This window comes from Palaemon carinicauda, chromosome 11, assembly GCF_036898095.1.
Source record: "Palaemon carinicauda isolate YSFRI2023 chromosome 11, ASM3689809v2, whole genome shotgun sequence".
Taxonomy (NCBI): domain Eukaryota; kingdom Metazoa; phylum Arthropoda; class Malacostraca; order Decapoda; family Palaemonidae; genus Palaemon; species Palaemon carinicauda.
This window is the reverse complement of record NC_090735.1, coordinates 22,317,888-22,328,603: the sequence shown is the minus strand read 5'-3', so window position 1 is coordinate 22,328,603 and position 10,716 is coordinate 22,317,888. Positions and strand designations below refer to the sequence as shown.

Below are 10,716 nucleotides of genomic sequence, written 5' to 3'. Positions count from 1 at the left end.
ATAAGTGTGTGGAATAAAACAGTGATAATCGTGTAATAGTGACCAACACCATTAATATTCGTGTTTGTGTTTGTGATCATGTTGGGTTTGTGCTAACAGTTGTGTCTTTTGGACTACCAGAGTGTGCGCAATAATCGTAATGTAGCGTGCGTTGTGCCTATCGACTCCCTGTGTATCGTGTGTTGTGTCTATTGGACTACCTGTGCTTTGTGATTTGTGCCTAGTGGGCGGAGTTTCGTGCGTTGTGCCTATTGGACTACCTGTGCTTTGTGAGTTGTGTCTATTGGACTACCTGTACATCGCCAGTGTGCGCGCAATAGGCGTAAGCTTTTGTGCGTTGTGCGTATTGGCCCCTCGTGTGTTGTGTCTATTGGACTACTGTGCTTTGCGAGTTGTGCCTAGTGGGCGGAGTTTCGTGAGTTGTGCCTTTTGGACTACCTGTGTTTGTGAGTTGTGCCTAGTGGGCGGAGTTTCGTGCGTTGTGCCTTTTGGACTACCTGTGCTTTGTGAGTTGTGTCTATTGGACTACCTGTACATCGCCAGTGTGTGCGCAATAGGCGTAAGATTCGTGCGTTGTACCTATTGGCCCCTCGTGAGTTGTGTCCATTGGACTACCTGTGCTTTGTGAGTTGTGCCTAATGGGCGGAGTTTCGTGCGTTGTGTCTTTTGGACTACCGGTGCTTTGTACTTTGTGATGTTTACAAGGAATTGTGTTCAATATTACGTTGTGTACAGTGTACTCCCCGTATTTATGCCAGCATGGCTGACTGTGAGGGGGATTCCTTCTCCTCCCAGCCAGATGATCCGCCGCCTGACTCCCCCACCCTCCCCCCTGGCCCCTTGGATTCAGAAGACAACCTCTCCAACTTCCCCCACACCTCCCGGCCGCTCACCCCCCACCCTATTTCCTTCCTCGACGACGACGCGAGCTGCAGCGGCGCTAACTCTACGGAGTTTGCACTACATATTTCGGAAATTGAGGTATGTAACAGTGATTCTTCCGTATCTCAGGCCTGTCAATTGGCTACTTCCAGAGTATCTACACCCCGTCAGGGCGTAATTATTGAGAATAAGTTTGCAATCCCCCCCTCTAAACATGCCCAGAACCCTTTAGAGTCTCTCTTTAACTGTGATTATGTAATTCCTTCCCCTAGTCATGACCTCCCAAAAGTCAATGTAAATAACAGCAACAGTAGTCTCAGCAGTAATTTTTGTGTTAGTAGTGATAGCAATAGCAGTTATTGCAGTCCCAGTGATAAAAAGGAAAACCGTGTAAACAAAGTAACAGCAAACAACGTTACAATTGGCAAGGAATCAGTCAAAGAAACAAAAAGTAAAGACAGTGGAAGTGAAAGTGAAAGTGAAGGTGGAAGTGAAAGTGGAAGTGACAGTGAAAGTTAAAGTGGTCTAAGTGTAAGTGAAAGCGGCAGTGAACATGATAACAATGCCAATACCAGTGCCAATGGTATGAAAGGGGAACACAATGTGGAACCCAACAGTGCTCAAGAAAAGAAACTTAATAGTATCAACAATAATGAGGGAAGAGTAAACAAGGAAATTACAGTGAGTGGAAGTGGAAGTAGTTTAAGTGGAAGTAAAAGTGAAAGTGTCCACATCAACAGTGCCAGTGTCAGTGCCATGGATAAAGAAGTAGCCAGCAGTGTTAGGAAAAGAAGTGCCACCATAACCAACAATGGGTATAATAATAAAGGAGGAAAAAGCAAAGAAAGTGACAGTGAAAATGAAAATGGTGTAAGTGGAAGTGGAAGTGTGCGTGCTAAATCAAACAGTGCTAGTGCCAGTGATAAGGTAAGGGATCACAGCAATGTGAGACCCAACTATGTCAAGGATAAAAATACCAACAGAGCCAACAATAGCAATAATAATATTAAGCAAGTAAGCAAGGAAGATAGGGAAAGTGACATTGTCATCAATAATAGTGTTAATGAAAACAGAGAAACAATAATAGAAGAAGGGATAGAGGACATTGGAAATGTGTCGTTCGAAGACCTCTTTGCTTCCCAAGAAAAGAACAGGCTGATACTGAGGGTTTTATAACTCAAAATAGGAGAAATAAAAAGAATAACCCCAAACCTCCTATTGAAAACAGGTCAGTTTTCAAGGTTAGGAAAACTCAAGAAAAAGATGCCTATATGTATGTCAGGGAGGTTGAGCAAGCGCACCCTCATATACAAATGTCGGCAAGGATGTATGATACTAAAGATATCATAGTATCCCCCCACAACGAGGAGGCAGAAAATATCCTCCGCAGCATACCAGAGTTCGAGGAAATTAGGAAAGGAGATCACGATTCAATCAAAGTACTGTGGGGATTCCCCCCAGGAATTGGAGTGAAAGTCGTCTTGAGACACCCGAAGATTGTTAAAGCCGAAAGGTTTAAAACAAAATCAAAAGAGCCATCTTATAAAGTGAAATGTTGGGTTTGAAAAGACCCTTCAAAATGGCTCAATTTAGGCACATGGGGTAATTACCGCCTAGTACCCTTTATACCAGAGCCAACCAGATGTTTCAAATGCCAAAAATATGGGCACCCCGCGAGACTATGCAGATCCCGTCTGATCATCTGTGGGGCTTGCTCAGGCCACCATGACTCCGAGGATTGCATAGAAAAACTAAGAAGGAAGGAGCCTGTCATACACAAATGACCAGTCTGCGGGTATGATCACCACGCCTGGAATGACAGGTGCCCTGCCAGACTAAACACAATCGATCATGTAAGGGGAAGAATTACAGGAGTCGCTCCTCCCCCCAGGCCCCAGAGGCATCCTAGAGCCTCCAGGACCCTAAAGGCCCCTCATATACGAGCTGCCCCTCAAGAGAATCAGCCCCATGGAGGAAGGGCCCCCCAGACACTTGACACAGTTACAGCTAATAAAGCCCCTCAGACCTCTTTCGCGGCTGTGGCAGCCGTAAAAACTGTCGGTAGTAAACCTGACCCAAGGATACCTCCAATATCGTCCAACCCCTCCCCTAGGGAGCCGTCAGCTCCAACAAACCCCCCCTCCCTAAGGAGACTTCTATCCCAGTCAATCCCACCCCTATGGTGCCTCAAGCATCGTCCATTACTCCCCCTGAGCAGCCTTTAGTTTCAGCAAACCCTCCCGTCCTTAGGGAACCTTCAGTTCCGGCAAACCTCCCCCACCCCCCGAGGTGCCTCCTCTTGTAGCTGCCCCTCCCCGGATTTTAAACAACGCAGAGCAAGAAATATCTTCCCTCTCCCCTCCAGGAAATTCCTTTGCAAGCTCCCCTGCCTCCAGTCGGGTGTCCGTACCTCTTCATGCTGACACACCTGCGCTCTCAGTAGCTGTTCCACCCCTTAACCAACCGGTAACAAGCGGCACGAATACAACCAATTTACCGGAGATCAATTTAACAAATAGCCTTTGGGAGTTAGGAGCAAAAATGCTTATAAACTCGTTTATAAATAAGACCACAGAAGAAATCTGTAGCATTGTACGGAATGCTCTCCCGCAATTCTATAACGCAGGGCTTGAACTAGTGATTCAAACAAGCTGGGGACTCGTTAGAGACTACCTCAAGACCCTGTGTGGAATCTCCAACAATTAGTTTTTGCTGCCATAACAAGTACACAATCACCACAATCGACACAGCACACACTAACCTTTTTAACATGGAACATTTGTAGTATCAAACAAAAATATGCCTTCCTGCAGATGCAGACATGCATACAGAAGACAGACATTATCCTTTTACAAGAAACAGTACTCGCCGAACAACAGACCTTCTCTTTCAAGGGTTATAAAGCATACAGAACACATCAAACAGAAAATACACGCGGATTAATGACGCTAGTTAAGAATACAATACCCTCCAGAGCCATTGATAACATCGACTGCCACGAAGCAGAAACACTGAGCATACAAATAACATTAGTCGACACGACACTCAACATCCACAACATTTACAAGGCGCCACATAAAAACATTGATGCTACATTACTTTTCGCAGCAGCAGACACAGATAACACGGTAATAGCTGGAGATTTCAATGCACACCACACGTTTCTAAAATCCACACAGCGGATGAATCCCACAGGCAACCACCTGGCGAACCTCTTAGACGATTTTGATAGAGTCAAGATGCTGAATGACACTAACTATGCCACCCACAGAGATGGAGGCCGTCTTGACCTCACTTTCTGTCTCCGATAACCTGGTCCATGGCTCTTCTTGGGGTCTGCACCCCATCCTCACCAGCGACCACTTTGGTGTCCAATTCTCTGTCCAATTGGAGAAACACCCGGCTCCCCCTCCGCCCCCGCGTAGGTGGAACCCGGACCTAGCCAAGTGGGACCTGTTTAAACGTCACATGACTGACTGGGATAATGGATACCTACCAGACCCCAAAGAAAACATTGATCAGCTACAGGAGTTATTCATAGGTGAGCTCTACATGGCGGCAAATGGCTCCATGCCTCTCAAGAAAGCCCCTGCGTCAAACCACAAAGATGCATGGTATTATAACCCACGAATAAAGGAGATGAATAAGAGAGTAAACAGGGTCCGCAAACTTTTTAGGCGTCACAGAACTGACGAATTGTATAGAACCCTCCTCCAGGTCACAGAACATGCGGTTGCAGTGTCCACCGAGGTTAAGCAACAGAAGTGGCTGGAATGGTGTTCAGGGTTAAATGGCTTCACCTCTCTAAGGAGGATCTGGAGTTTCTTTAACAAGGTCGTAGGGAAAAACCGGACCAACAAAACGGCCCATCCAGATCCCCCCGCTGAGGCCAATAGGATAGCGCAGGGGTTTGCGGACCGTGCTAAATCAATCAATCTTCCACTCCCTACCAGGCGGAGGCAAGAGGAACTCCTCCCGATTAGATCAACGATGATCAATGCGGCATGCGACATGGCAGACAACACCGACACCCCCTTCACAAAAGAAGAGCTGGAGAGGGCTTTTGCCAAAACCAAAAACACTGCGCCGGGCATCGACGGCATTACGTACAGCATGCTGCGCAACATGGGGGCGCCAGCACAGGGGTTCTACCTACGTCTTATAAATAAGACGTATGTTGAAAGGTGCAGACCCCTTACCTGGAACCAACAAAACATCCAGCCAGTCCCTAAACCACAGGAGGAAAATGCATATCAACCTATTGCCCTTATTAGCTGTACGGAAAAGGTTGCAGAGAGGATGGTCCTCAACCGGCTTAAATGGAAAGTCGGTAAGCTGCATCCCAGACTGTATGGTTTCACTGAGGGCATAGGCTCACATGAATGTATCGTCGATGCCTTGGCTGCCGTCAACAATGGGAGAGCTTTAATCAATTTCATCGATTTAGAGAAAGCCTACGAACTTGCCAATGCCAAGCCATTCTTTTTGCCCTGGTAGGGAAACGAGTTCGCGGTCATCTCCTATCGTGGGTTAGGCAATACCTCCAAAACAAGGAAGCCAGAGTGTCTTTCCAGGGAGCTACATCTCCTTTCCTTCCCTTGGAAAACGGTACACCCCAAGGGGGAATTCTCAGCCCCTTCCTGTTCAACATCCTCATTGAAAACCTCCTCAACCTGGACCTTCCTAGGGGCATAGAAATGTTCATCTATGTAGATGACATATGCATCGTCTGCCCCTACTTTGTACAGAACAGGGCTAGAGCAATGCAGAATGCCCTTGACATGGTAAGCGGGGAATGCAAGGAGCTTGGCCTGAAGGTCAACTCTGTTAAAACCAAGGCAATGGCGGTCAAGCATGACTTCGACCCCCCCCAGGCTGATCATTGATAACACTCCCATCGAGTGGTTTACTGATTATAAGTACCTCGGAGTCATCCTCAACCGTCGCTTATCACCTGTAAGCCAGGTCAAATACCTCAAACACAGGATCTCGACACGTTTTGCAGCCATGAAGAGGATCGCTTCTCTGAGTAAAGGGGCATCTCGCCTATTACTCAGGAAGTTCCACGTGCAGGCCATAATCTTGCAGGTGGAGTACGCTGCCCCTGCACTGACTGGCCTTCCTTGGAAGTCATACAAAACAACTGCATGAGGCTCATCGCAAGGGCCCCCATGTGGACTAGGCTTCAGCTGCTGAGGGCCGAGACAGGCCTGTTGCCTCTGGCCAATAGAGTTGATATAAGGCTCTGCGCCATTGTGTGTAAGACCATCAAAGCAGGGAGGGTATCTCCCCTTAGTAATAAAATGCGGGGAATTATAAACCTGCATGAAAACCTAACCCCCCCCCCACATATGTAGGGCGCATTCTGCAAGCGATCAGGAGGATGGGCGCGCAGCAAGTTGTCTTGGCTCTGAGGGAAGAGTGTCCACGAGTTGTTCAACCCCCTGGCCCCATGGGTCCCTGACCCAATCAACACCAACTTCACTACCCTCCCCACCACCAAAGCCTTATGCTCTCCCCAGCTAATGCTACAGGCTGCCAATAAGGCAAACACGAACTAATAATAATTATTTCACAGATGGGTCAGTGGACCTGAGCATACCTTCTACGGGCGCCGCCGTTTTCTCAAACAACTATGTGGACAGTTGGAGGCTGTCAGATCATGCCTCCACCCTCCAAACTGAACTTGTGGCCATAGCCAAGGCACTTGCTGACTCGCTGAGCAAGCAAGGGGATACAACCATCCATACTGATTCAAAGGGAGCTATACAAGCTATTACCAACAACAGGATGCAAGAGAATGTGCGGTTGCTCACTACCTTCAGAGCAACGGCACAAATCCACGCACAGAGAGATCGGAAAATTATCCTTAACTGGATCCCCAGCCATGTGGGGGTTCAGGGGAATGAAACCGCTGATAGGATGGCAAATGAAGCACTAAAATGCACTTCCATAGGAGTAAGTCTTAGTAAATCTAATAATCTAATTAAAAAATTGCTAATCCAAAATTGTCTTTGCAGAGTTAAGTCTGACGTAAGGGATGCAGCCTTAGGAGGATCCATGACTGCCAGGTGGTACACACAGGTAACAGGTATTGATCCACACGACATCTCAAAGGACACCAACAGGAGACTAGCCGTCATCATACATCAGTTCCGTCTGGGTTACAAGTGCTGTTGGCAAATTATCGGGGATGAAGAACGACCCTGCCAACATTGTGAAGTACAGCCCGTGAATGATCCTTTGGATCACTACCTCCTCCACTGCCCTAGTACCACGCTTCTCCGCCAAGACCTACCCTCCAACCCACCGATCACAGCAGAAGCAGTAACTAAACATATTTTAGAAAACATCCCCCTATACAGCACCTTCCTTTCATCATACCCACCGCCTAGGTGAAATTACATCCTGTGTTGAGTAGTAGTTTTTTTTTTTTTTTTTTTTTTTTTTTTTTTTTTTTTTTTTTGACCCCCCATCCCTTAAGGGAGGGGGGAGTGGGCCTTTCTCGTACTTACTTTCCGAGCGTTGTACAGGATCGGGCCCCTCCCCCCCATTCTACCCCCCACCTTCTGCCTCCCACTAACCAACTTTTTACCTCCTTCCTGTGCCCTTCACCTAACTCGGAACTTGCTGCAATCTTACTATCTCTCATACTTATACCTTCTCCAGGGATACTGTATGCCCTCACATTTTCTGCCTCCCACTTATTACCTTTTAACTCCTTCCCGTGATCTACTCCCACAGGACTTGCTACTATACCTCTTTCTCTATGACTAGAAATTTTTCCACTCGTGGCTCCAGGGGCCTGGTCCCCCTCCAAGAAGAACGGAAGACACCGCAGCTGCAACAACCATACCTTGCCTCCCCATTAGAAGCAGCCCAACTCTGACCCTCGGCAGCCTTACGGGATAATATAAGTAAATAAAGGCCCCTGCTTCACAGGAACCACTACAGGCCACGCTCTAGGGGCAGAGCAGCCTGCACAAACCCGTGGGAGCAGGCATATTGTCAAGGCCCCACTGCCGAGAGTGTCATACCTGCAGGGCTGCCGCTGCGTCCAGCTGGTAGATAAATTAATCCTAATACCACTGACGGGCTGCCTACGCAAGAGCCCGTGTCTAGTCAAAAGGACTGGACAATCTTAGCAAGCAAGCAAGCAAGCAAGCATTCACCTCACTCTCTACCTGAAGACGAGGAAGAACTTATCCTCGAAACGCGTCGTAGTTTTTACTATTTTGTACCAAAAGTTTTACTTGTATTTTGTGAGAATGTACTTGAAAAGTCTTCCCGATTTTGTCATTCACCTGACTGATGAATTTTTGAAGTCTGCTGGCTGATTGCAGCGCTCTAGAGAAGACAATTATCCGGAAAAAAGAAAAATTGGATAAGAAAATAAACTCTGTCGATGCAGCCATTACTTTTAACTCAACCTGCCTAAAAGAGGGTCTCCTACCACGATATTATTATTATTATTATCATTATTATTATTATTATTATTACAAGCTGAGTTACAATCCTAGTTCGAAAAGCAGGATGCTATAAGCCCAAGGGTTCCAACAGGGAAAAATAGCCCTGTGAGGAAAGAAAATAAGGAAATAGATAAACGAGAAGAGAAGTAATGAACAATTAGAATAGACTATCTTAAAACCATCAACAACATTAAAATATATCTTCCATATATCTAAGCTATAAAAACTTCAAAAAATAAGGGAAATAAAAAACAAATAGAATAATATGCCCGGTTGCAGCATCAAGCAAGAGAATGTTTACTCCAAGACAGTGGAAGACCATGGTACTGAGGTTATGGCACTACCAAAGACTAGAGATCAATGTTTGGTTTTGGAGAGTCTTTCTCCTAGAAGAGCTGCTTACCTTAGCTGAAGAGTCTCTTCTACCCTTACCAAGAAGAAAGTAACCACTGAACAATTACATTGCAATAGTTAACCCCTTAGGCGAAGAGGAATTGTTAGGTAATCTCAGTGTTGTCTGGTGTAGGAGGACAGAGGAGACTTGTGTTGTTTAGCCTTGAAAGGTTGGCAGTTTGATACTATAGCATTCAAATAATAATAATAGTAATAATAATAATAATTGTTAATATCATTGCATGGGACGCCTTAATTTTCTTGACTTTGCTAATTTGAAACACAAACAACTATGTTATTGTATGTGATTAATGATATAGAAAAAGGTTTTTAATTGAATGTACATTCAAATCAAACTTTTATTGTGACTATTCACTGGATCTGTTTACCAAGGTAATGTTACATAGGTGTGATTGAAAAACTTTCTCTTGTGTTCCTTGTTCTGTTGTAAATTGAATAACAGAAATTATTGAAGACTAAATTCATGAGACTGAAATGTATAATAAAATTCCCTCATGATTGAGTATTTTTAGGAGATTCATTCCAACCAATATTGAGTTAAGGAAAATAACTCTAATTAATATAGACTGACAAGAATTATAAGAAAGTTTTCCATTCGCATCACGCTGTGATTTTTTTTTTTGGGGGGGGGGGAGTATTTCTTGGAAACTTGAAGTTCTGGCAGCGAGCAAGCAGACGGACCAGAGGCAATGAGATTACAGAGTGCCATTGTAGAGTAATCTCAAAGGCCTGATATGTTTATTCAAGAAGATTACATGATGTTATTTCATGCATAGGTGATGAGATTACTCAGAGACTCGTCAGTGTCAGACGATGTTTGGCTTATACTTCAACCGCTGCGTATTTTCTTTCATTAGCTTCAACTGTTCAAATATTTCTCTTACGAGCTTTTATATCATAACAGACTACTACGACTATTGTTTGCATTACGATTTTTATGCGAGGATCTTGGGAGTAGTCAGTTGCTATACGTGATAACGTATAGCTAGGCTCGTGTTTCAGTTTGGTTTTCCAAATTGGTATCGTCATATTAACCCTTATTGTTTTCAATATATACTGTATGTATATATATATATATACATATATATATATATATATATATATATATATATATATATATATATATATATATATATATATATATATATATATATATATACATATATATATATATATATATATATATATATATATATATATTCATACATACATATGTATAAATACAAATGAATTGATTACATATATATTATATACAATAACAAATAGTTATTCTATATATATATGTATATATATACATATATATATTTATATATAACCACAAATAGTCATATATATATATATATTATTATTATTATTGTTATTACTATCCAAGCTACAACCCTAGTTGGAAAAGCAAGATGCTATAAGCCCAGGGGCCCCAACAGGGAAAAATAGCCCAGTGAGGAAAGGAAATAAGGAAATAAATAAATGAAGAGAACAAATTAACAATAAATCATTCTAAAAACAATAACAACGTCAAAACAGACATGTCACATATAAACTATTAACAACATCAAAAACAAATATGTCATAAATAAACTATAAAAGACTCATGTCCGCCTGGTCAACAAAAAAGCATTTGCTCCAACTTTGAACTTTTGAAGTTTTACTGATTCAACCACCCGATTAGGAAGATCATTCCACATTTTGGTAACAGCTGGAATAAAACTTCTAGAGTACTGCGTAGTATTGAGCCTCGTGATGGAGAAGGCCTGGCTATTAGAATTAACTGCCTGCCTAGTATTACGAACAGGATAGAATTGTCCAGGAAGATCTGAATGTAAAGGATGGTCAGAGTTATGAAAAATCTTATGCAACATGCATAATGAACTAATTGAACGACGGTGCCAGAGATTAATATCTAGATCAGGAATAAGAAATTTAATAGACCGTAAGTTTCTGTCCAACAAAT

At 43.7% G+C, this 10,716-nt stretch overlaps 2 protein-coding genes across 2 annotated transcripts; both read left to right on the top strand.

The window, feature by feature from the left end:
• The first annotated feature begins 1,467 nt into the window (after positions 1-1,467).
• LOC137649198 (uncharacterized) lies at positions 1,468-2,058 on the top strand. The gene has a single exon (XM_068382187.1). It carries the CDS (start codon positions 1,468-1,470, stop codon positions 2,056-2,058), a length of 591 nt encoding a protein of 196 aa, XP_068238288.1.
• Positions 2,059-4,350: 2,292 nt separating this feature from the next.
• LOC137649197 (uncharacterized) lies at positions 4,351-5,379 on the top strand. Its single transcript, XM_068382186.1, has one exon. It carries the CDS (start codon positions 4,351-4,353, stop codon positions 5,377-5,379), a length of 1,029 nt encoding a protein of 342 aa, XP_068238287.1.
• The last annotated feature ends 5,337 nt before the right edge of the window (positions 5,380-10,716 follow it).

What these genes read in the sequence shown, in the direction of transcription:
- LOC137649198 (XM_068382187.1), top strand. Translation starts at nt 1,468, where the DNA reads ATGAAAGGGGAACACAATGTGGAACCCAACAGTGCTCAAGAAAAGAAA.
- LOC137649197 (XM_068382186.1), top strand. Translation starts at nt 4,351, where the DNA reads ATGACTGACTGGGATAATGGATACCTACCAGACCCCAAAGAAAACATT.